Below are 25,935 nucleotides of genomic sequence, written 5' to 3'. Positions count from 1 at the left end.
TTCCCAGACTAGGGATCAAACCCACATCCCCTGCGTTGGCAGGCGAATTCTCAACCAGTGGACCAGGAGGGAAACCCCAGGAACTGCTTCTTAACTGAGAAGAAAGAGGCTCAAAGTCCAAGTAATGGTGGAAATTCAGGCATCAGGAGTGTGTGCATCTATGGCCCAACGTAGGATATGAGCAGGATAGATGGGATGGAGAGCACTGGCCCCTTTTGTTGGCTTTACTGTTCCTCCCTAGTCACAAATGCCTCTCTTCAGCTTCCCTATAGCTCAGACGATAAAGAATCTGCCTGCAATGCAGGAGACCTGGGTTCAATCCCTGGGTCAGGAAGATCCCCTGGAGAAGGAAACGGCAATCCACTCCAGTATTCTTGCCTGGAGAATCCTATGGACAGAGGAGCCTGGTGGGCTACAGTTGGTGGTGTCACAAAGAGTCAGACACCACTAAGCGACTAACACACACACTGTTCCTCCCCAGTCACAAATGCTGCTCTTCAGCTCATAGTTAAGGATGGGTCTACCTTCACAGAGACCAACACTGTGCCCTGGGATGCTGCGTCTCTGATCCACGATGCCCAGTGGCCCCCTCTCTCCCTCTCAGATCCTGGCCCTGGCTCAGCACCACGTTTCTCTGGCTCCTAGCCTCTGCTTCTGGACTTTGTTCTGAGCTTGGTCCCCAGATATCTGTGTTTCACACACTGTTACCAAGAGATCATGCCTATCAGAGCCAAGCTGGGTGCCCCGAGCCCCAACATCCATTCTGGGTCATGACTGGAATTGCACCACCATGGCCAATGGATTGAGTATCTTAGCTTGGTTCTTTGACATAGGTTCTAGCAGTTTAGGTCAGGAGGGCAGATCTTGGGTGGAAAACGGAATGTCTGAATGCTCTCCGCCAGCCCGGACTGCTTCTCACCCTCAGGGAAACACTGGTGCTTCAACTTTCTAAGCACCCTGCTTCCCCGGTGAGAGCTGTGAATTTTGAATGACTGGTCTGCCTCCAATTGGCAAGACGAAGTGGATTGAAAGTCCTTATTAACCTTTTCCTGAAGATGCTGCTCCTCCCTGGCTTAGACATGGTGTTACTACCTCACTAGAGGAAGAGCCAGATTTACAATAAGATAATAATTCTCCCTCAGACTCACTCCCCGTCTCACGATAGGTTAGAAATCTGGGAGCCTCACCAAATGTGGAGAGTCACTACTCTCCTTCCTCTGCTCTTTTAGAGTTAACTGCCACCTAATGTTGCATTTAAAAAGCTGCTAGTGGACTTCCCTGGTGGCCCAGTGAATAAGAATCCACCTGCCAATGCAGGGGACCCTTGAGCTGCAGCTACTGAAGCCCATGTACCCTAGAGCCTGGGCTTCGCCACAAGAGAAGCCACCATATTAAGAAGCCTGTGTTCCACAACAAAGAGTAGTCCTCACTCGCTACAACTAGAGAAAGCACACAGCAGTGAAGACCCAGCACGACCAAAAAGAAATAAATAATTTTTATGAAGATAAGAAGCTGCTAGCTACAGTATACTAACGCATATATATGGAATTTAGAAAGATGGTAACAATAACCCGGTGTACGAGACAGCAAAAGAGACACTGATGTATAGAACAGTCTTATGGACTCTGTGGGAGAGGGAGAGGGTAGGAAGATTTGGGAGAATAACATTAAAACATGTAAAATATCATGTAAGAAACGAGCTGCCAGTCCAGGTTTGATGCACCATACTGGATGCTTGGGGCTAGTGCACTGGGACGACCCAGAGGGATGGTATCGGGAGGGAGGAGGGAGGAGGGTTCAGGATCGGGAACACATGTATACCTGTGGCGGATTCATTTTGATATTTGGCAAAACTAATACAATTATGTAAAGTTTAAAAATAAAATAAAATTTAAAAAAATAAAAGCTATAGTGGAGACAAAAAAAAAAAAAAGAAGCTGCTAGCTGAGCTCCAAATGCTTTGCTTCAAACACTCTTATGTAATAGAATGTTTATTCGTACCCAAAACAGTTATGTTATCATTCCATGTTATCTTGTATTACTTAGTCAGTTCAGTTATTGCCTGGAAAGAAAGTTCATAGGAACTTTATCTTCTACTCTCCTCGTTAGGTGAAATTCCATAGTTAAGTGCATATCCAAGAAAGGGAGTCAGGCTCCTGGCATTTGTCCTATTAGAGATGAACCTCCCCTCCCCTCCTCTTCACTGGCTTAGACACGATGGAGCCACCTCACTAGAGAAGATCCCATGCAAGAAAACCAACCAACAACTCCCCTCAGTACCCACTCCTCAACAAGAGCCAGTCCTCAGAAAGGGACGTGACATGTAAATGTAAACCACACGTAAGTGTGCTACCAGATTCTGGAAGAGAAAGTTTGCATATTGAGAAGATCAGAGATATTTTATTTATTACTGTCAACACAATTCCAAGGACTTTTCTGGGGAGCAGATTTTGAGGGCAGACAGCCAAGGGAAAGAGGAGCATTATTTAACATCAAGCTGAAATTGTTGATATAGGTGGGCTTAACAGAAATTCTGAGTTCAGTATGTTTTGTCACATGTGGGTGTGATTCTAACAGCTTGATAGATTGAGCAGTAAATTGCCAGGTACAGTTCTGGGTGATATAAAGGAAGTTTCAGTTCAGTTCAGTTCAGTTCAGTCGCTCAGTCATGTCCGACTCTTTGCGACCCCATGAATCGCAACACGCCAGGCCTCCCTGTCCATCACCAACTCCCAGAGTTCACTCAGACTCACGTCCATCCAGTCAGTGATGCCATCCAGCCATCTCATCCTCTGTTGTCCCCTTCTCCTCCTGCCCCCAATCCCTCCCAGCATTAGAGTCTTTTCCAATGAGTCAACTCTTCGCATGAGATGGCCAAAGTACTGGAGTTTCAGCTTTAGCATCAGTCCTTCCAAAGAAATCCCAGGGCTGATCTCCTTCAGAATGGACTGGTTGGATCTCCTTGCAGTCCAAGGAATTCTCAAGAGTCTTCTCCAACACCGAAGTTCAAAAGCATCAATTCTTCAGCGCTCAGCTTTCTTCATAGTCCAACTCTCACATCCATACATGACCACAGGAAAAACCATAGCCTTGACTAGACAGACCTTTGTTGGCAAAGTAATGTCTCTGCTTTTGAATATGCTATCTAGGTTGGTCATAACTTTCCTTCCAAGGAGTAAGCGTCTTTTAATTTCATGGCTGCAGTCACCATCTGCAGTGATTTTGGAGCCCAAGAAAATAAAGTCTGACACCGTTTCCACTGTTTCCCCATCTATTTCCCATGAAGTGATGGGACCGGATGCCATGATCTTCGTTTTCTGAATGTTGAGCTTTAAGCCAACTTTTTCACTCATCCATCTCTTCACTTTCATCAAGAGGCTTTTTAGTTCCTCTTCACTTTCTGCCATAAGGGTGGTGTCATCTGTATATCTGAGGTTATTGATATTTCTCTGGGCAGTCTTGATTCCAGCTTGTGCTTCTTCCAGCCCAGCGTTTCTCATGATGTACTCTGCATATAAGTTAAATAAGCAGGGTGACAATATACAGCCTTGATGTACTCCTTTTCCTATTTGGAACCAGTCTGTTGTTCCATGTCCAGTTCTAACTGTTGCTTCCTGACCTGCATACAGATTTCTCAAGAGGCAGGTCAGGTGGTCTGGTATTCTCATCTCTTTCAGGATTTTCGACAGTTTATTGTGATCCACACAGTCACAGGCTTTGGCATAGTCAATAAAGCAGAAATAGATGTTTTTCTGGAACTCTCTTGCTTTTTCCATGATCCAGCGGATGTTGGCAATTTGATCTCTGGTTCCTCTGCAAGGTCCGATGCTGTAAAGAGCAATACTGCATAGGAACCTGGAATCTCAGGTCCATGAATCAAGGCAAATTGGAAGTGGTCAAACAAGAGATGGCAAGAGTGAATGTCGACATTCTAGGAATCAGCAAACTAAAATGGACTGGAATGGTGAATTTAACTCATATGACCATTATATCTACTACTGCGGGCAAGAATCCCTCAGAAGAAACGGAGTAGCCATCATGGTCAACAAAAGAGTCCGAAATGCAGAACTTGGATGCAATCTCAAAAACGACAGAATGATCTCTGTTTGTTTCCAAGGCAAACGATTCAATATCACAGTAATCCAAGTCTACGCCCCCACCAGTAACGCTGAAGAAGCTGAAGTTGAATGGTTCTATGAAGACCTACAAGACCTTTTAGAACTAACACCCAAAAAAGATGTCCTTTTCATTATAGGGGACTGGAATGCAAAAGTAGGAAGTCAACAAACACCTGGAGTAACGGGCAAATTTGGCCTTGGAATACAGAATGAAGCAGGGCAAAGGCTAATAGAGTTTTGCCAAGAAAATGCACTGGTCATAACAAACACCCTCTTCCAACAACACAAGAGAAGACTCTACACATGGACATCACCAGATGGTCAACACCAAAATCAGATTGATTATATTCTTTGCAGCCAAAGATGGAGAAGCTCTATACAGTCAACAAAAACAAGACCAGGAGCTGACTGTGACTCAGATCATGAACTCCTTATTGCCAAATTCAGACTTAAATTGAAGAAAGTAGGGAAAACCACTAGACCATTCAGGTATGACCTAAATCAAATCCCTTATGATTATACAGTGGAAGTGAGAAATAGATTTAAGGGCCTAGGTCTGATAGATAGAGTGCCTGATGAACTATGGACTAAGGTTCGTGACATTGTACAGGAGACAGGGATCAAGACCATCCCCATGGAAAAGAAATGCAAAAAAAAAAAAAAAAGCAAAATGGCTGTCTGGGGAGGCCTTACAAATAGCTGTGAAAAGGAAGTTTAGATGCCATAAAACCTGGGCATTTTGCACAGGAAGAACCTAAGACCCAGAGACATAACAATGCTGGGTTAGTTCCAATATATGTCCCACCCATTCACACACTATGTCCCTTTATAGGATCCAGAATTTTCTCCCCTCACTGAGACTAAGAAATCCATCAGTATGAGAAGTGTTGTGTGTGTGTGTGCGCGTGTGCACTCCATCGTGTCAGACTCTGTGACCCCATGGACTATAGCCCACCAGGCTCCTTGGTCCATGGGATTTTCCAGGCAAGAATACTGGAGTGGGTTGCCATTTCCTCCTCCAGAAGATCTCCCTGACCCAGAGATTGAACCCCAGTCTCCCAAGTCTCCTGCACTGGCAGGCGGATTCTTTAACTGCACACGTGGGAAGTGCATGGGAAGCACTGGTTCTTTTAAATAAGTTTTACTGGTTCTCCTAAAAAAAAATATGTTACTCAAAAAGGTAGCTGGAAGCTGTACAATGACCATGCTTTATTTCCTCTGCTCTGTAATTTTTATTTTCACTAGTAGCCTCCATATAAAATAAAACTACCCACTCAGTTACCTCAACCTTGATTTAGATTAAGGTCTTATAAGCAATTAAGAATTTTAGAAAGTACTAGGACTTCCCTAGTGGTCCAGTGGCTAAGACTCCGTGCTCCCAATGCAGGGGGCCCAGGTTCTATCCCTGGTCAGGGAACTAGATCCCACATGCCACAACTAAGAATTCACAGGCCACAAGTAAAGATGTCAAATGCCACAACTAAAACTTGGCAAGGCAAATAAATAAATAAAATTAAAAAAAAAAAGAATTTTAGAAAGTATATAATAATACCATAAAACTAATACCATAAAACATAATCATTATTGACAATAAGCACTCATCAGAAAAATTGTTGGCCTTCAGTTGCTAAGTTGTGTCCGACTCTTTGTAACCCCATGGACTGTAGCACACCAGCCTCCTCTGTCCTCCACCGTCTCCCAGAGTTTGCTCAAATTCAAGTTGATGGAGTTGGTGGTGCTGTCTAACGATCTCCTCCTCCGCTGGCTCCTTCTTCTTTTGCCTTCAGCCTTTCCCAGCAGCAGGGTCAGAAATATATGCCATCTTAAAACTTTCTACCCAGATAGTATAAATGGAATAACTCATAGCTACACATGTTTTTCAATTTTACCTAATACTTGTAAGAGCTAGTTTATAAAGATTTATAAAATTTAAATTGTACCAATTTAGTTGAACACATGTATGGTTTAGTCACTAAGTTGTGTCTGATTTTGCAACCCCATGGACTGTAGCCCTCCAGGCTCCTCTGTCCATGGGATTCTCCAGGCAAGAATACTGGAGTGGGTTGCCATTTCCTTCTCACTTTTATGTATTTTTAAATAATAGTGTGGTGTAACTTTTCTGACCTATAAAGCAAATACAGGGAATTTAGAAAGTGACGTTTGTTTTAGCCTTTTAAAAAGATATATCTAGGGGATTTCCCTGGTGGTCCAATGGTTAAGAATCTGCCTTGCACTGCAGGGGATGTGGGTTCTATCCCTGCTTGAGGAACTATATATCACACACACTGCACAGCATGGCCAAAATTTTTTTAAAAACTTAACAAATAGAACACTGTCAATTTGGTATTATCTCTATCTAGCCCCAGCCTAGCTAGTCTTTGCACTTTTCCTTTTTTTTTTTTTTAATATTCATTCATTTGGCTATGCTGGGTCTTAGTTTTGGCACAAGGGTCTTCCATCTTCGTTACAGCATGCAGGATTTTTTTTTTTTTCCCTTGAGGCATGTGAATTCTTGCCCCGTGGGCATGAGGGATCTAGTTCCCTGACAAGGGACTGAACCAGGCCCCCTAGGTTGAGAGCTTGGGGTAGCCACTGGACCACCAGGAAGTCCTGCCACTTCATCATCTTAGGTTTTTACAAGTGCTCACTGATTTCATATAATTAAACAAAATAGACACTCTGTTTAACTTGGAAGATTTCATGACCTTTATAATACCTCAAATTCAAAGATACTCCTTTCTGAAGGAAACTATTTTTCTTTGTTATCCTTGAGGTATGTATAGTGCCAATCCTTGGGGGACTGATAACTTTGGCAAGCATACTATTTTTTTTTAATTAAAGTTCTTTGGAAGGAGTGATGCTAAAGCTGAAACTCCAGTACTTTGGCCACCTCATGCCAAAGTTAACTCATTGGAAAAGACTCTGATGCTGGGAGGGATTCGGGGCAGGAGGAGAAGGGGAAGACAGAGGATGAGATGGCTGGATGGCATCGCTGACTCGATGGACGTGAGTCTGAGTGAACTCTGGGAGTTGGTGATGGACAGGGAGGCCTGGTGTGCTGTGATTCATGGGGTCACAAAGAGTCGGACACGACTGAGCGACTGATCTGATCTGATCTGATGATAGTTGATTTACAATATTGTGTTAGTTTCAGGTGTACAGCAGAGTGATTCCAGGTTTTTTGCTTTTTTTTTTGTAGGTTACATTACATTACTGGTAATTGCAAGATATTTGGTGTAATACCCAGTGCTATATAGCAAATCCTTGTTGCGTATCTATTTTATGGATAGTAGTTTCTATATTTTAATCCTATACTCCTAATTTGTCTCCTCCACATCCCTCTGGCCTCTATGGAGAAGGGGGTGTGGCCTCCAAGGAGAAGGGATGCCTCTGTGGGTGTGACTTCCAGGACCCTGTCATACCCTTACTTACAGTTCTTCCGTGGCTGTTCCCTAAGGGTCAAGCCTAATTTCCTGATGTGAACCACATTGTTCTGGAGACTGCCCCTCTTTCCAGGCAAGAATACTGGAATGGGCAGCCATTCCCTTCTCCAGGGGATCTTCCTGACCCAGGGATCAAACCTAGGTCTCCTGCACTGCAGGCAGATTCTTTACCATGAGCCACCAGGGAAGCCCCTTTGGGTTCTCCTAGATAGACCCCTTGGAAAAGACCCTGATGCTGGGAAAGATTGAAGGCAGGAGGAGAAGGGGATGACAGAGGATGAGATGGTTGGATGGCATCACCTACTTGATGGACATAGTTTGAGCAAGCTCCAGGAGTTGGTGATGGACAGGGAAGCCTGGCATGCTGCAGTCCATGGGGTTACAAAGAGTCAGACACAAGTGAACAACTGAACTGAACTGAGATAGACCCCATCATTAAACTCTACTCCCACCTCTCCTGTTTATTTCCTAAGAAATTTCAAGAATCAGAAGAAGAAGAAAAGAAGTTTCAAGGATCAGACCCAGCTTCACCCATATGTCTTCTGCCAAACTAAACAGAATCAGAAGCAAGAAGCAACTTTGATCGTACTGTAAAGGAAACACTTCTGGCTTGTGTTTACTGTTAGTTTCTATTTTAAAATATCCAGACAATCATATTAAGAAATCAAACTTCCTAGTTTATTTTTCCAAAATTTTAATCAGATACAGAAGTTGGATTTTACTGACTCCTTTGTTGTCGCTTGTTAAAATAATGAGATTTTTAGTACTTTTCCAGCTAATCATTTTTATTTGGTGCTTCTCAACTGATGAAGTGCAAATGGGTTACAGATAAGGATCCTTTGGGAAAAACACTGAGGCCAGATACCTCCAACTGAGAGCAGTTTCTGTCGTTTAACCAGTTTCCTTCCATTGATCATTTTCTAACTGAGTGAGTCATGAAATGAGAATTGTGAGAACTGCTGTGTTAATGTTAATTGCTTCGTGTTGTGTCTGGTTTCAGGACACGTGGTGAATCCCACCCAGTTAGAAAGTTATGCTGTATATTCTTCTGCCAGTATTTGACTTAGGATGTGTGTGTGCATGTTTAGTCACTACAGTTGCGTCCAACTCTTTGTGACCCAATGGACCATAGCCCTCCAGGCTCTGTCCATGGGATTCTCCAGGCAAGACTACTGGAGTAGGTTACCATGCCCTCCTCCAGGGGATCTTCCTCACCCAGGGATCAAACCTGCATCTCCTGCATTGCCGGTGGATTCTTTACCACTGAGCCACCGGGGAAGCCCTTGATTTAGGAGTTTGGACTAAATTCTTTTCTTTCCTTAGTCTAAAATGCCATTTTTCTTGTCATTAAACTCAATTTAGGTTCAAAGTCATACTTGATTCTAAAGGTATAGAGTAATATGTATTATACCCTATTCTATTCTTGAAACTGTTTGTATAAATGTGGCTATTACCTGCTCAATGGGAGATCTGAATGATCAAGGAGGAAGGACGGGGGCGGAGAGGAAGAAATGGAATGACTTCCCTAGGTGGTGTATCTAAAGTCAGATTTGTTTACAGTGGGTGTGGACAGTGGAAAGGTGATTTGGGAGAAGATGGAAGTTGGGAAGAGGATGGGGTTGGAGGAAGAGGGCTGAAACAACCCACGGCTGGGGGTGCTCATATGGCCACGCTGTTTTCCACCAGGCTGGGCCGCAGGTATTCGTAGGGCCAGTCCAGCTGGGCATTCCGGATCTCTATGTCTTTTTCCAGGGCAGCCAGCTCCTCCCTGAACTTCTTTAGCACAGCCTTGGGCTCAGGGCCTGAGAAGTACTCTTCCTCATGCTGACCCAGAGCCACCTGGGACAGAGAGAAAAGGCAGTTGAGAGCTTTACTGCCCCTCAGTTTGGAGTGTCACACCTCCCTGTACCTGCCCCCTTCCTCAGGACCCGGCGCCTAGCTCTCACCATGATGGGCTGGCGTCTGCCCAGTTGCCAAGTGATGGACATCTGGAGAGAAGCCTGATGGAAGTTCGGCAGTGTTGCCATCACTTTCTCCAGTGTCACATCCTTGGTGGTCGGTGGGGGCAGCCGCATTGTGCAGGGTGCGTTAGGGACCCAAGAGTACCAGTCCAGCTATAGAGGGCAAATATCTAAACTCACTGTCTGCTAAGCATGAGAATCCCTTAGGCCACCTGCACATGGCCGCCTTCCCCACTCCAGGCACAAATGCCCAGCTGGCCCTCTGTGATAAGTACCTGGCCCAGGTGAGTGGAGGAGTGCTGACCAGTGCAGGTGAAGATACACATGGTCACAAAGTGGCAAAGCTGGTCCTTGGACTGTAGGGTGACGGGAAACCCTGCAGTGGATACGGAGAGTTAGAAACTGGGAGGCCAAGGCTAGAGGCAGAGCTCATAGGAACTGAGGAGGAGAACGAGAGGTGAGAAGGAGACCAAGGGCTCTCAGCAACCATGGTGGGGAGTGACTTGAGTGTGGGTTGGGGTGGTGGAAGCAGGGAGATTTTGGGGAGGGTCCCACTCAGTGGGGTGCTAGTGCAGCTCACACTGGCTCACAGGGACCAAGGATGTCAAATGTTCAAGTATTAAGCAAGCCAAATGACATCACCCTGGTAGCCACGATGGGACTATTTACACCATGGGGATGGGCAAATGCTACAAATCAGGGCTCTTTGTTTTGTTGTTTTTTCTCGGAGAGCAACCACTGGTCCCACTGCATCTGGGACCTAGAGGGGCTCCCCCTGCACAGGATGGAGACCTGCCTCTAGCTGAGAGGAAAAGGAGTCTGGGAAAGCTTTGGGTGTGTTCAAAGGAGTTGGAAATGCTTCTGGAGGTTCCATAGAAGTAGAGAAGATTCTGGGGAAGTTCTAGGGAAGAGTCACATGTTGGAGTCTTGGGGCTCATCCTACCTCGGTCCTGGGCACCCAGCAGCCCAATCTCAGTGATATCTCGACACCAGGCCTGCAGCTCAATGTCGTCTCTCACAGACTCGTCCGTCTTATAGTGGAGACTCACAATCCCCTCCACGTAGCTGCCAGTGGAGGGGTCAGGGCAGGAGAGTGGAGGCTGATGACATGGAGCCCACAGGCCCTTTACGGTCCTTACCTATGTGGACAGGCCAGGGCCCGCAGCCCCCTTGCTGGGGCACAGACCTCCTCTTCTCCCAGCCTCCCCCCACCACCAGCCCTGCCTTCCTCCCACCTCACCGAGAGAGAATTTCCCAGAGCCTCAGGGCATCTTGGGCATAGAAAGAAGACTTGACTCCCAGGAGCCCCCGGTCAGCCAGGTCATCAGGGGGACAGAAGGAGCTATAGGTTAGAAAGGCTCCTGCTCGCTGGAGCAGCTCCACATGGCCGCCCCCACCTGTGCTCACCACCTGAGAAGCAAAGACAGCGTGGTCAGGCAAATCCACCTGCCCTCAGGCCAGAGGGAGCGTGAATCCCACTTCTCTCCTTGTACCTGGTCGAAGACTCCCGAGTCAGAGACCAGCCCAGTCCTGGCCCGGATGTTAATTTCCATGGTGTATCGCAGGTGCGGAATGAGAAGCTGGAGGGAGAGGAACAGGGAAGGACAGGGTCAGAAGACAGCTGTGGCTGGTCCCTGAAGGAAATATGGACTGAAAAGCAGGAAAGGTGCCAAGTCTTCAGGAAAAGCAGACTGAAGTCCAGTAGCCTCTCGACAATAATGTTCTTTGATGATTGAAGGAAGCCATTCTCCTTTTCTCTTCATGTAAGACCATTCAAGGTCTAGCTGAATGTTTCTAGCTGTTTTTTCATTATCATTTTTCTAAGGAGGCTTCTGAGATTTTTTTTTTTTGTACTCTCACCTGCCCCATGACATTTAGTGCTACAGATATGCCATCTGTAATGTACTTTATGTATGTATGTCCTTTATACAAAAAATAAGATTTTTTGCCTCCCCCAGAACATGATCTAATCTACTACCTCCAGAACTTCACCCAGTTCCCTCCCCTTTGTCCATTACACTCACTTTCTTTCTGTCCTTCAAACACACCAAGCTTGTTCCTGCCTCGGGAACTGTTTGTTCCTCTGCCTAGAGCAATATGCCCCTTCCTCATCCTATGACTGGCTCCCTTTTTATTATTTATTGATTTTTGGCTGCACTGGGTCTTCCTGGCTGCACTCAGGCTTTCATTAGTTGAACCAAAGGGGAGCTACTCTCTTTTGGGGAGCAGGACTGCTCACTGTGATGGCTTCTCTTGTTGTGGGGCATGAGCTCTGGGCATGTGGTCTCAGTAGTCGTGGCCCACGGGCTTACTCCTCAGCATCTTCCTGAACCAATAATTGAACCCATGTTCCCTGCACTGGCAGAGGGATTCTTAATCACTGGACCACCAGGGAAGTCCATCCATATAATTTCATTCTTTCTTCCACTTCCTTAAAGGAGCATTTCCCAACCACCCAGTCTAAACTCACTATCGCATCACCCTGCTCTGATTCTCCGCAGTGGACTCATCACAGCTGATCTATTACGATACTGTCTGTTAGCCCTTAATGGAAATGACAACCCCCAAAGACTAGGACCTTGCCTGTCTTGCTTAGCACTGGCATCTAGAATGCCTTTTTTTTTTTTTTTGCCACGTCAGAGGCTCTCAAGAAAAGTTAATGGATGAACACCCTGTTCTAACTGTAATAAGCCAGGCTGCTCTTGTTGACCTGAACCCCTGTAACTGGCCTCTGTGTTACTACTATTTGAGAACCCTTCAAAACTGACTGGAAAAAGTCTTCTATATTATTTGCACGGTCCCCTCTTTTTGAGGGAATCCTCAGTCATTTGTGTATTCTGTTTATATACTGTATATGTAACTGTGCTTTATACATAAGAAGTGTAAGATTTCTCACTCCCCACCCTTCACCCTCCCACCACTCCCCACCCCATTAGGGAGTCACTTTTATCTCCTCACAAGTGATATCGTTAAAAATGCAGAGCAAGCCACGCTCTCACGTCTTGTTCACTTGTCTTTTATTGGTTTTCTCCCCAAACGCTGAGACCATGGAAAAGGTGCCTCCAGAGATGGAACCTCACTGTGGGGTAGAGAGTTTGGGGCAGGGGGAGGCGGTTTAAAGTGTTACCTTGAACATAGGATGTATAGACGGAAGGCACCTCATGGTGGCCACAGCGATGACCTCAGCCACCAAGTGTCCCCTCAGGAGATGAGAGTGCAGCTCGTGAAGCTGGAAGTCAGAGCTCCGGACCCAGCATTTGGCCAGGAGCCAGGTCATCGGGGGATCCGTGGGCAGGAAAAGCGGTGGTGGTGGGGACCCCTTGTGTGGCAGTTGGAGCTGGAGCAGGGACAAGAGTGGGGGGAAGGGAGGGGTGAGGGCCAGTGCACAGCAGACTCCCATGCCCCTTGCATGTTTAAACGCTTCCCTCTCTCTCCAAAGTCACTTAGCATTCTCTATCTGACCGCTACCACTCCCCTACAGCCTGGGTTCTCTCACCTGGATGGCCATGGGTAAGAGTTTCCCATCGGGCTGCAGTTTCAGCATAACCAGAGGGGCAGCCACATACTGCTGGGTACACAGGATGACGTTGGCCTTGATCCCATCCAGCAAGGAGAAGTCAGCTTCAAATAGCGTGCCTTGCTGGATGGGGGCAGAGGGCAAGGGCTACATCAACATAAGGCATCTCTTCCTGCCTTGATTCCCCGAAGGAAGAAAGAACTAACTTGTTTCCATCACCTATTTAATACTGGGTAATGGTTCCTGTACTTACGGCCTCATATAATTCTTAGGTGCACTTGAATTAGCCCCAGGTTTATGAAAGAGGAAACCAATGATCAGAGAGGATAGATATGCTGCCTGAAGTCACACAGCTTATAAAACAGCAGAGCCAAGATTCAAGCTCAAGTCTGTCTCACCCAAAATCTCATGAGTTTTCTCTTTTTTTCAAATACACTGTTATTTGGGGGGAGCTGTGCTGGGTAACTCTAAGGCTCTTAATACTCATTAACACTAAGGCTCTTCCTTGCAGCACCTGGGCTTTCTCTAGTTGCAGCATGCAGGCTTAGTTGCATCACAGCAAGTGATTTCTTAGTTCCCTGACCAAGGTTTGAACACACGTCCCCTGCATTGGAAGAAGGGTTCTTTACCACTGAACCACTAGTAAAGTCGCCTGAGTTTTCTCTCTGAATTGTTCCGTGCTGACCCCATCAAAAACCCCAGCCCTGATCCTGATTCTCTTATTCCACACTCTCCCTAAATCCCCAGTTATAGGTCTTCATTTTGACTTTGTCACCCATCACATTCTCTCCCTCCACAGCATGCTATTCTCATTAGGAGAGGAGAGTCATGGAGGGTCACCCCAGGATCAGTCAAGATTTCTACTGTGGAATTCCGTCTTGCCATCTGGCAGCATGCTGGGTCCACAGTGGACCCTGCGGCAGCACAAACGCTGACCCCACCCCCATTCCTCTGTGCCGTCTCCTGAGGGCTCTTCTGTGCTCACCTGGAGCTCCTTCTCCAGCTCGGCCTGCAGCTCCCCCATCCCTGGAGGAAACTCCAGGCGGGCAGGAAGGCGAACGGAGCGTCTCAGCAACATGGGGTTGGTGCCGTTGAGAAACTGGTACCCAAATAAGGCATCCTCCTTCCAGGAATCCCGCACCCGCTCTGGGGATGGCATTTGAGGAGCTTGCTGTGGGATCTGAGCTCCTGGTCCTTCCAACCCCCACCGAACCATTCCCACTTGACCCTAGCCTACCAGGCCTCTGGTCTCCCATCCCTGGTTCCCTAGAATGGGTAGTATCTGGGAGTAAGGGTCTTGGGATAAATACTGGGGTAGGGGTACTAACCAGCCAGCTTGCTCTGGCCACACCAGAAAATCCTGTTGAAGTCATCCAGACTTTTCCAGCAAGTCAGAATGTTTAAAGAGTCTTTGATGGCTAGGTCTGCCAGCCTTTGAGGAAGGATGGTGAAGAGTTTGTTATTCTCAGAATCCAACTTTACAACCCCATACAGCCCTCTTGGGCTGGTCCAGCCCTGTAAAGTCCACAAGCCTGGACTGACCACTGGACCAGGAAACATCCCTGTCACTCGGCCTGCCTTGTTCTTACCCCTTGGTCAGTGAGGCCTCAAAGTCAATTCTTTTGTCCTCTAGAAATCTCTCATCTACAGGAAGGTCATTTATTGTGGCCCCAGCTATATTCAGAATTAACCCGTCCTTCCAGTTACCCCACCTGCAGTGGAAAAGAAACCAGGCATTGGTACTGGGGAAGGGTCGGCAGCTCCCGGGTGGGGCCAGGAGGCAGGGGTGGGGCTGACCGGTACAGCTTCCTTCTCTCTGCCAGCTCCTCTTCCCTGTGTTTCTTGAACAGACCTTGAGGGTCATCGACCACAGTGCGACCTGAAAGTGGGGAGAAGGGCACTGGCTATAAGGCTCCTCCTGAGAGCCTCTCCCCTGTCCCTGCCAGGGGACCCTCAGCCCACCCTTGTGGCTGGCCCCTGACCCTTCAGCATCTCTGCCCTCTCCCAGCCTCCACTGCCCTGTGCCAGCTACTGCATCCTGCCTCTTCTGTGACCCCAAAGGCCAGCTCCCTTCTCTCCTCCCCCTTAACTTCTCTCCAGCCCCAGGCGTCTTACACTCCCAAGCCCCCCACGGCTCACCGGTGCCCTCGGGCAGGCTCAGGATGCCATCGCCCTCCACCCAGCGATAGCACGGGAACCTGAACTCGTTCCCACTGGCCCCGGGGCCCTGCACGGAGATCCAGTTGCAGAACCACGCATCATCCGAGAGGAGGTGCCGTTTGCGCAATTTCACGAACAGCAGCCGCCCCAGGTACTCGGACACGTCCACCTGGAATTCCACCTCCTGCCGGAGACAAAAGAGGATCAGCAAGCGGGGCTTTCTGGAAGGGATCCTCGGATGAGCCCTGGATGCCCTTCCCTCTGGGCCTCTGGCAAAGCGGCGCAAAAAGAGCCAGAGAGGAAGCGGGCGCGAGCACCAAGCAGTTGGCTCCACGACCCCATTCTCGGTTATAGAATTCCTCAGCCCCGGGTGAGGTGGGGGACAAAAGATGGAGAGGGGCATGACTCCCCGAAGTCCCTGATTGTGTGGAGCACTGGGCTGCGCCCTGGGCGAGCTCACTGGTGACCAGACAGTTACCGCGTCCCCCTACCCTGTCACCAGGGCCGTGGGCTCAGCACTTGTGGCTCTCCGGCTCTGGAGCACAGACTCCATAGATGTGGCACAGGGCCTTAGTTGCTCGGAGGCATGTGGGATCTTCCCAGACCAAGGATGGAAGCCAAAGCTCCTGCATTAGCAGGTGGATTCTTTACCACTGGTCCCCCAGGGAAGCCCTGGGGGCATGTTTTAAGGGTGGGAATGTATTGGGAAGAAATCGCTGACTGCAGAAGGGCTTGGAGCTGGAGCAATGAGGCGGGCGAAGAGGAAGAAGGTGATGTAGTAGGCTCGAGGGGACATTGGCCGTCAGAGTGGGATGGACATCAGGGCACGGATTCGAGAAATGTCTAAGAGATGAACTGGACTACGCTGGATTTTTGGTTAGACGCAGGCGAAAAGAGGCGGAGGCGCGAGTGCACCTGGGAGAAAAGAGGACCGGTTTGGGAGGTGGGAGGAGGGGAGGACCTCACGTGAGCACGGTTCTCTGAAGCGTCCATGGGATAAACGTCGGGTCTGGGGGTCTTGGGGAGAGCCGGGTGGGAGACGGAAATCTGGGAATCGGCGGAGGCAAAACGTAACAGGGGCGAATACCAGGTACATGTGATGGGAAAGAGGGTGGGCCGGGAAATAAGAGTGCTCTCAGGCGGCTTCTTCCGTTCTCCCCCGCTTCCCGCGTCCCCATTCTCGCTCCATCCCGGAGATAAAACCTGCAAGGTCGGAGATCTAGCAACCTTACAGAAGATCTGAAATAGCAACTTCTAAGAAGAGGAAACAGGAGACCGATGTCCGCTCCAAGGACCCCGGAGTTTCCGGAAAAGACCGAGTTCTGAAGAACCACGGGACTATCCCAATTCCAAGCAGGCCGGGCAGAAGAACACTTATTGAGCACTTGCTGTGTGCCGCGTCCCGCACTAAAGCGCTTTACCCAGCGGCCTCCGAGCTCTCTCCGGGCTGGGGGCGTGCGCCAGGAGCCGCCGGGGAAAGCTGGAGGCCATCTGGGGCGCGTCTCTTCTCGGGGACTCGCGGGCCTGGGGGCCAGGGGCGCAGCGCACCCCGCCCGGCTCTGGCCAGCTCACCTTGCCCCTCGCCGGCCGCAGGCGCCACCCGAGCGCCGCCTCCCCGTGCTCGCCGACCAGCCACAGGTGCACCTGGTTATTGGAGCCCGCGCAGAACGAGGACCCGGTGGACACGCGGACGCGGTAGAGACCCATCTTGCCCAAAGACGTTTCCCCCCTACTGAGGGGGAAGAAGAGAGAACGCCAAATAACGGGGCGCGAGACCCCGCCCTTCCAAAGCCTTGCGCAGTTCAGGGTGTGGGTGGCAGATCTCCAACCAGCCCGGTCTGGCCACGCTCTGGGGCCCCCAGCTCCGCGCCTCCCAGAGCTAAGCCCTGATCTCGAGAAGGCGGGGCCCTGGCAGGGGGCGGGGGGAGTGTAGGGCGCGCAAACCAGTATCTTGGTGGGAGGAAGATGGTAGGCTCAAGCAGATGAGAATTTGGGCAGAAAACCTGCAAGAAGAAGGAATCGATGTATGGCCCAGCAGACAGATGATGTGGCTGGAAGCCCCCTCCATCTAAACACACACACACACAAACTCACGAACATGCGTGCCTCCCAAGTTGGCTCATCTCTGCTAGGGGTCGTGGTTAAGGTTGCAAGGGAAGATGGAAAGGGCAAGGAGATGTGGTCATCACAGCATTTGTGTGCCAAGTAGTCCCAGGAAAAGAATAAGAACTGTTCCAAGAACAGGAAAGACAGAGCAGCCCATCTGGCTGCCCAGGATAACCAGGCAGAAAGGAGGTCCAACCAGTTAACCAACACTGGCACTCACACTCTGTGACCAAGGAGAAAGAGGGTCCTGAGATGCTGAGTTAGCCACATGCCCTAAAGAGAAGCAAACACATCCCTCCTCTTCCAGGATATGAATGCACTAGACGCCCTCTTAACCAGAACAAGATATTAGTGGTGCATACATAAGTCAATTTATCATAATGACAAAATCAGGAGTTCCAGACTGGCCAAGTGAAACTAAAGGAATCCATCATTTCAGAGGAGAAAGAGATTGCGGAAATTAAAAAGTTATACAGAAAATGAAATTTTGAGGTAACAGGAGAAGTTTTACTGGAGCAAAGATAGCTCCTTGAGAGAAACAAGCTTCAGAGGCCCAAGCGTGAATCAACCTGCTGAGAAGCCTGAGATTCTGTAGTCTCAGTGCATTTGAGGATCTGAGACAATATTCTTCAGAAGGAATGAGGGAATCTGGCAAAATTTCATTAACACCAAGAAAATATCTGAAGTATTTTAACAACCTTAAGAAAGTATCTTATTCCTAGAAAAAAACAAGAACAAAGAAAACCAATGAAGTAATTAAATCCATGATATTGGTGTTCGAAAATAGATATAATGACAATCTTTTAATCATTGCCTTTGTGATTCTTTTCTGTACTATTTAAAGTGTGTTCAAAAGAATCATCATATTAAATTTGTAATTGCAGTTTAGATTTTTTTTAAGGAAATTTAATCAACTCTGCAATCAATGTTTAAATATTAAAATGTGAATGGGATGGGGTGGCAGATGGGAGGGAGGTTCAAAAGGGAGTGGATATATGTATACCTATGACTGATTCATGTTGAGGTTTAACAGAAAACAACAAAATTCTGTAAAGCAATTATCCTTCAATAAAAAAATAAATTAAAAAATTAAATGTATTTTTCAAAGTTCTGTTTATAGATATATGTTTAGTAAGTCAGGCATTAAGCAAAATACGGATATTTGTGGGGTGTCCTCTTCAAGGACAAACATTTTCCTCAAACTTTAAAAACTCTGTCAACGATGAGCATAATATGTGTCCACAATAAGCATAGAAAAATAGCTGAAAGGGTGGACATGAAAATATTAGCAAGGATTATTTCTATGGAGTGGGAAAAGGTGGAGAAGAGACTTTCATTTTTTACATACCTTAGAATTTTTCAAATGTTTAGAGAAGCATTAGTTATTTTCATAATCTCAAAAATTTAATCTTGAACAAGATTCAAGGCTATAAGAGAAATGCTATCATAAAAGCAGTAACTATAATCAAGTGTGGCTATAAGGGAAGCCCCAAAACTGAAGTTCAAGTTTTCTTTTCTAAAGGAAATTCAGAAAAATTGAAATATAGTGGATAAAAGTCATTACCTGTAGCAATAGCACGAACATAATACTTTTCTTGCAGATTAAAAGTGTGATTGAGGGACTTCCCTGGCGGTCCAGTGGTTTGGACTCCGAACTTCAACTGCAGAGATGGTGAGAACTAAGATCCCACATGCAGCACAGCGCAGCTAAAAAGAATAAAGCAAACCCAGGACATTTTCCCTACTTTTGGTTTTTTGTTTTGTTTTTCTTTTTAGAATTTTAAAAATGAACTTAGTTGCTGCATGTGGAATCTAATTGCCTGATCAAGGATATCTTAACCACTGGACCACCAGAGAGATCCTTCCCTCCCCCTTTGAATAGGAATGACTAGGTTCAGTTCAGTTCAGTTCAGTTCAGTCGCTCAGTCGTGTCCAACTCTTTGCGACCCCATGAATTGCAGCACGGCAGGCCTCCCTGTCCATCACCAACTCCCGGAGTTCACCCAAACTCATGTCCATCGAGTCAGTGATGCCATCCAGCCATCTCATCCTCTGTTGTCCCCTTCTCCTCCTGCCCACAATCCCTCCCAGCATCAGAGTCTTTTCCAGTGAGTCAACTCTTCACATGAGGTGACCAAAGTATTGGAGTTTCAGCTTTAGCATTAGTTCTTCCAAAGAACACCCAGGACTCATCTCCTTTAGAATGGACTGGTTGGATCTCCTTGCAGTCCAAGGGATTCTCAAGAGTCTTCTCCAACACCACAGTTCAAAAGCATCAATTCTTTGGCACTCAGCTTTCTTCACAGTCCAACTCTCACATCCATACATGACCACAGGAAAAACCATAGCCTTGACTAGACAGACCTTTGTTGGCAAAGTAATGTCTCTGCTTTTCAATATGCTATCTAGGTTGTTCATAACTTTCCTTCCAAGGAGTAAGCGTCTTTTAATTTCATGGCTGCAGTCACCATCTTCAGTGATTTTGGAGTCCAAAAAAATAAAGTCTGACATTGTTTCCACTGTTTCCCCATCTATTTGCCACGAAGTGATGGGCCAGATGCCATGATCTTCGTTTTCTGAATGTTGAGCTTTAAGCCAACTTTTTCACTCTCCTCTTTCACTTTCATCAAGAGGCTTTTTAGTTCCTCTTCACTTTCTGCCATAAGGGTGGTGTCATCTGCATATCTGAGGTTATTGATATTTCTCTGGGCAATCTTGATTCCAGCTTGTGCTTCTTCCAGCCCAGTGTTTCTCATGATGTACTCTGCATATGACTAGGTTACCCTATGCCTTTTCCACCCTCGTATAGGGGATGGGGAGGTGGGGAGGCAGTTGACTTCCTCTTTAGTTCACAGATCTTCAGAAGGAGAGGAATTTCACTGGAGAAACAATGCTTAAGGATATATACTTGAGAACCCTCATCCATGCCTGAACCTGATTTAGATGATGGAATTCTGGAATTCAGGGCTTCCCTGATAGCTCAGTTGGTAAAGAATCTGTGTGCAATGCAGTAAGACGCCGGTTCGATTCCTGGGGTGGGAAGATACCCTGGAGAAGGGATAGGCTACCCACTCCAGGATTCCTGAGCTTCCCTTGTGGCTCAGCTGGTAAACGATCCGCCCACAATGTGGGAGACCTGGGTTCAATCCCTGGATTAGGAAAATCCCCTGGAGAAAGGAAACGGTACCTGCTCCAGTATTCTGGCCTGGAGAATTCCATGGACTGTATAGTCCATGGGGTTGCAGAGAGTTGGACACAACTGAGTGACTTTCACATCACTGGACTTCTGGCTGATACAATAATGAGATTAGATTTTGGGGTGCCTTGAGAGGGGATGGGTGTATTTGGCATGTGGGAAGAATATGAATTATTGGGGGCCAGAGGGCATACAGTGGTAGCCGGGTTCCAGAGCAGCCCCCAGGGACCCATACCTCATGGTATTCGTGCCTTTGCATAGTCTCCTCCCAAATTGTATCAGAGTTGGTCTTTGTAACCAATAGAGTATGGTGGAAGTGATGGCATATGACTTCTGAAGCTAGGTCCTAAAAGATGTCTTCTGCATGTCCTGCATTGCAGACGGATTCTTTACCAGTTGAGCTACCCGGGAAGCCCCTTACTCAGCTATTTCTCCCTTATTAGTACCAGTTACCAACCTTGTTTATCCCTTTGGTTGCAGAATGAAACTCCAAGTGTTGAAAAAGAGAAGACTGAACCAAGTCCATGGAAGTGCTATTAGAAAACTGATCAATCAGCGAAGCGTTAACAAATAACATGGATGTAGTAAGAAGGATGGGCTTCTCTGGTGGCTCAGATGGTAAAGAGTCTGCCTGCAATGATGGAGACCTGGGTTCAGTCCCTGTGTTGGGAAGATCCCCTGGAGAAGGAAACAGCAACCTGATCTAGTATTCTTGCCTGGAGAATTCCATGAACAGAGGAGCCTGGTGAGCTATTGCCCATGGGGTCTCAGATTTGGACACAACTGAACAACTAATACACATACACAGTAAGAAGGGTCACCCACCTGAGATAATGCAGACAGGGGCTAAGCAGGGTTTTAGGGCAAACAGTCAACAGGTGACACATTGGCCACAATCAAAGGGACAGCATGGCTTGTCTTTTCCCGCAGCCATTATCTATGCATGGGAGTCTTTTCCAATCCCAGGCTTTGTGGCTCAGAAATCCAAAACTAAGGCTCAAGTAGAGTAGGGCCAGCTGAAATTGTGGAAGAAAGTATCAGGACCTTAACCTATGTTTCCATTGTATTTTACAAGTATTACATCGAAGTGGGACCCAGCTATGTAACTTAACTGATTATAAATATTGCTCCTAACAGTCATGGGAGAAAGGTAGGAGGGGACAGAAGGCCAAAGAGATTGCTGAGTATTCTGTGCTGCGTGATGTGGTTCCTCTAGTAAACCTTCTGGACCTTCTATAAATGTTCTGAAATACTTGATGTGATGTGATCTGATGTAAACTGAATTTTGCATCTAAGTTTGTTCAGGAGCCATCCCCATGCTGGGAGTTGGGGTCAGAGGCCAGAGTTATACTGAGACGAAACTGAGTCTTCTGTGGAAGACGTCCACAGAAATTTAGGGAACCTTTTGGATTTCTCTAGGCCTTGAAAATTTGAGGTATGAGGAGATTTCCTCTAGAATGTAAGGAATAGGGGTGTTCCTAAATGATCATCATGCTACATTTTGAGGACCTATCCAGGACAGTTTGAACTAAGGTGGTGTAAACACACACACACACAACAAAATGAACTAAGGTGCTGTATGTGACCAGCTACACGTTGATCCTGAGCAAAGAGTACACCCTCCCCACTACTGCCAACTCTTAGATGGTTGATGCCAGGATACTGATGCTAATTCCACAGAACCCTCTATGGTCCCAGGGAATCCACTTCAAAGATAAAGGGAAGTTGTGTTAATTACTTTAAAATCACCCATATAGTGTTTCAGAGAATGAATGTACAATCTCGAACTGGATGTTTCAGCAGGAAGCTTTATGTGAACTTAGAGCCACTGGGGCCAAAGAAACGCGCCAGAAATAATTAGTGGCAGAAGACCTCGACATCTGGCATTCGCCAGCCTCTGTAGACACCCCATTCCTTAGCAGAGTGGGTTTTTTTTTTTCCAGGAAACTTAGGATGTGCTTGGAATTATCATCCTCTACTCTGTTCCTTTGCTGAAACAGGGTTCCATTATCCACTTGAAGAACATTGGGTTGTTTATATTATGGGTGATTTTAAATAAGACTACTATAAAGGTTTGCACATGGGAACTCATTTCCTCATGGATAAATACCTAGGAGTGAGATTGCTGGATCATATGGTAAGTGGGTGTTTAACTTTATAAGAAACCCCCCAACAGTTACAAATAGTGGTTATCACTTTGCATTGCCACCAATGAGGAAATAAACAAAGATTGCCCAAATGAGAACAAACAGGCTGTTTACTCAGAGCTTACTATATAGCAGGGGAACCAGCTGTTATCACTCGCGTTTGGCAAGCAGGGTAGTTCAAAAGGTTTATGGTAGGAAAAAAGGGAAGATTTCAGGTATTTCCTGATTGGAAGCTCTTAGCATGGAAAGATTGTAGGCGAGTTGAATAGAAGCGGGGCATCCTATGTGATTGGTTAGGGGAGCAAGTATGTCTTTCTCTGGTTCATCTGAAATTGGAAACAGGGGCAAAATAGGGAAGCTGGCAGTTACTGACCAAGTCTTGACCGTTTGGGTCCAATTGCTACACAGGTTGTGGTTTGATTTCTCTGGCTGGTTGCTTCAGAGGTTGTAGGTCATGGCTCTGTTTCTTTATACAATTCTGGTCATTGCCTTTATGTTGATTCAGTCTCTCACTCGAAGAAGGTAGTGGCACCCCACTCCAGTACTGTTGCCTGAAAAAATCCCATGGATGGAGGAGCCTGGTGGGCCACAGTCCATGGGGTCGCAAAGAGTCGGACACGACTTCACTTTCACTTTTCACTTTCGTGCATTGGAGAAAGAAATGGGAACCCACTCAATGTTCTTGCCTGGAGAATCCCAGGGATGGGGGAGCCTGGTGGGCTGGTGGGCTGCCATCTATGGGGTTGCAGAGAGTTGGACATGACTGAAGTGACTCAGCAGGAGCAGCAGCAGCAGTCTCTCACAAGCAGTTCCAGTTTCTGATTTTTTTTTTTTTTTTTTTTGAGGAGGGTTCCAGTTGCATTACATCCTCGCCAGTACAGCTGGCAGAGATGGGTGACTGGTGGCGGGGAGTGTTGGCCATCCTAGTAGGTATATAGAAGTATTCCATCATGGTTTTAGTTTACACTTTGCTGATTTAACTTCTATGCAGAGTACATCATGAGAAATGCTGGGCTGGAAGAAGCACAAGCTGGAATCAAGATTGCCCAGAGAAATATCAATAACCTCAGATATGCAGATGACACCACCCTTATGGCAGAAAGTGAAGAGGAACTAAAAAGCCTCTTGATGAAAGTGAAAGAGGAGAGTGAAAAAGTTGGCTTAAAGCTCAACATTCAGAAAACTAAGATCACGGCATCTGGTCCCATCACTTCATGGCAAATAGATGGGGAAACAGTAGAAACAGTGTCAGACTTTATTTTGGGGGGCTCCAAAATCACTGAAGATGGTGACTGCAGCCATGAAATTAAAAGATGCTTACTCCTTGGAAGAAAAGTTATGAACAACCTAGATAGCATATTGAAAAGCAGAGACATTACTTTGCCAACAAAGGTCTGTCTAGTCAAGGCTATGGTTTTTCCTGTGGTCATGTATGGATGTGAGAGTTGGACTGTGAAGAAGGCTGAGTGCCGAAGAATTGATGCTTTTGAACTGTGGTGTTGGAGAAGACTCTTGAGAATCCCTTGGACTGCAAGGAGATCCAACCAGTCCATTCTGAAGGAGATCAGTCCTGGGATTTCTTTGGAAGGAATGATGTTAAGGCTGAAACTCCAGTACTTTGGCCACCTCATGCAAAGAGTTGACTCATTGGAAAAGACTCTGATGCTGGGAGGGATTGGGGGCAGGAGGAGAAGGGGACGACAGAGGATGAGATGGCTGGATGGCATCATCGACTCTATGGACATGAGTTGGGTGAACTCCGGGAGTTGGTGATGGACAGGGAGGCCTGGCGTGCTGCGATTCATGGGGTCACAAAGAGTCGGACATGACTGAACGACTGAACTGAACTGAATGACTATGAGCATCTGTTCATGTCCTTCTTTGAGCCTTGTTTATCTTTCTTGGGGAAGTATCTTCTGCCCACTTTTTTATTGTGTTGCTTCTCATTGTTTTGAAAGTGTTTTATATATTCTATATATAAGACCTTTCTAAGATATGTGATTGGCAAATACTTTCTCTCAACAGGCAAGGTCTCAGGAAGTGAGGATATCTTTTCATCTCTTATCAGTGTTTTCAGCAGAGCAGAAGTTTTCAATTATAATGAGATACACTTCTCTTTTATGAATTGTGTTTTCCTATGCTTTCATGCATTGGAGAAGGAAATGGCAACCCACTCGTGTTCTTGCCTGGAGAATCCCATGGATGGGGGAGCCTGGTGGGCTTCCGTCTCTGGGGTTGCACAGAGTCGGACACGACTGAAGTGACTTAGCAGCAGCAGCAGCGTGCATAACAAAAGGTCATAAAGATTCTCTACTGTGCTTTCTTCTCGAAGTTTTACTTTTTCCCTTTTTTTGTTTTTGGCTGCACAGCTTGCAGAATCTTACTTCCTTGACCAGGGATCATGGTGGTGAAAGGGCTGAGTCCTAACCACTGGACCACCAGGGAATCTCCATTTTTTCACATTTGCATTTAGGTCCGTGACCCATTCCATGTTAATTTTTGTATGAAGTGTGAGGAATGGGCCAAGGGTGATTTTTTTTTTGCATGTGATTGCATATGGAAATGGTGTTCCGGCACATCTTCTTTCTATTACTCATTGTTATTGGAGTATGGTTGTTTTACAATGTTGTGTTAGTTTCTGCTGTACAGCAAGGTGAAGCAGCTATACATATACTTATATCCCCTCTTTTATGGATTTCCTTTCCATTTAGGTCACCAAAGAGCTTTGACTAGAGTTCCCTGAGCTATACAGTAGGCTTGCTTTGGTTCTGCAAAAACTTGCGTGTCCTCCAAGCATCACGTAGCCTAAACAATAAAGTGTTTGCCCAAGTTGTTTTTCAGAAACTTGGAGTCAGCTGTTTCCAGTTCAAGCTAGAGCTGGTAACGACTGGTAGGAAGTACCTACAGACCAACTGGGCACATGCGCATATCCAGCAACCTTTTGAGGTCAGAAGGCCCAGAGCTTCAGCCTCAGAACATGCTACGCTGCCACTCTCTGGAGCTGCTGCCACTCTTGGGACATGCATCCCATGAAGAAGCCTGAGGTTAGCTGTGCAGAATGGTGCTTGTTGAATATTTGCTTATCTCCATCCCCTTTCTCCATGCTCCTTATGCTCCCCACTCCCAGCTGCATCTTATAAATACCCCAAGCCTCTCGCGTTGAGGAAGGTAGAGCTGAGATTTGTTCTCTTCATTTGATTGCTCTGTGAATAAATCCTACCTCTACCACAAACCTCGGCATCTCGGCATTTGGCTGGCTGTGCGTCAGATAAACGAACCTGGTTCAG

General features: G+C 46.8%; 1 protein-coding gene and 1 long non-coding RNA gene across 5 annotated transcripts in view; one reads left to right on the top strand and one right to left on the bottom strand.

Moving 5' to 3' along the window:
* Positions 1–25,935, top strand: part of LOC112442630 (uncharacterized) — a 141,472-nt gene that overhangs the window by 88,231 nt on the left and 27,306 nt on the right. For 2 of the 3 annotated variants that reach the window (XR_009491686.1, XR_003030836.2), the window contains exons 4-5: positions 20,982–21,246; positions 23,640–25,692. This is a non-coding gene — a long non-coding RNA (uncharacterized lncRNA). The remainder of the gene's footprint in view (positions 1–20,981; positions 21,247–23,639; positions 25,693–25,935) is intronic. The other variant, XR_009491687.1, reaches the window with a different exon arrangement.
* ALOX15 (arachidonate 15-lipoxygenase) lies at positions 8,328–16,909 on the bottom strand. Of its 2 annotated transcripts, NM_174501.2 has the most exon segments (14): positions 8,333–9,400; positions 9,508–9,675; positions 9,798–9,898; positions 10,466–10,587; positions 10,763–10,932; positions 11,016–11,102; positions 12,650–12,859; positions 13,019–13,162; positions 14,025–14,185; positions 14,368–14,471; positions 14,629–14,751; positions 14,837–14,918; positions 15,179–15,383; positions 16,772–16,909. In NM_174501.2, coding segments are annotated over 14 exon segments (1,992 nt in total). In that variant the 5' UTR covers positions 16,907–16,909; the 3' UTR covers positions 8,333–9,220.

This window comes from Bos taurus, chromosome 19 (assembly GCF_002263795.3).
Source record: "Bos taurus isolate L1 Dominette 01449 registration number 42190680 breed Hereford chromosome 19, ARS-UCD2.0, whole genome shotgun sequence".
Lineage (NCBI taxonomy): Eukaryota > Metazoa > Chordata > Mammalia > Artiodactyla > Bovidae > Bos > Bos taurus.
Note: the sequence above shows the minus strand (reverse complement) of the source record. Positions and strands in the feature narration are given on the sequence as shown.

Excerpts from the sequence above, each read along its gene's own strand:
- ALOX15 (XM_059877725.1), bottom strand. The coding sequence starts at position 15,602 with ATGCCCCTCTCCATCTTTTGTCCCCCACCTCACCCGGGGCTGAGGAAT. Across the intron at positions 11,103-12,649 it reads CTATACATCCTATGTTCAAG|CTTCTCATTCCGCACCTGCG; the intron begins GTAACACTTTAA and ends CTCTCCCTCCAG. Across the intron at positions 9,899-10,465 it reads GCTGGGTGCCCAGGACCGAG|GGTTTCCCGTCACCCTACAG; the intron begins GTAGGATGAGCC and ends TATCCACTGCAG.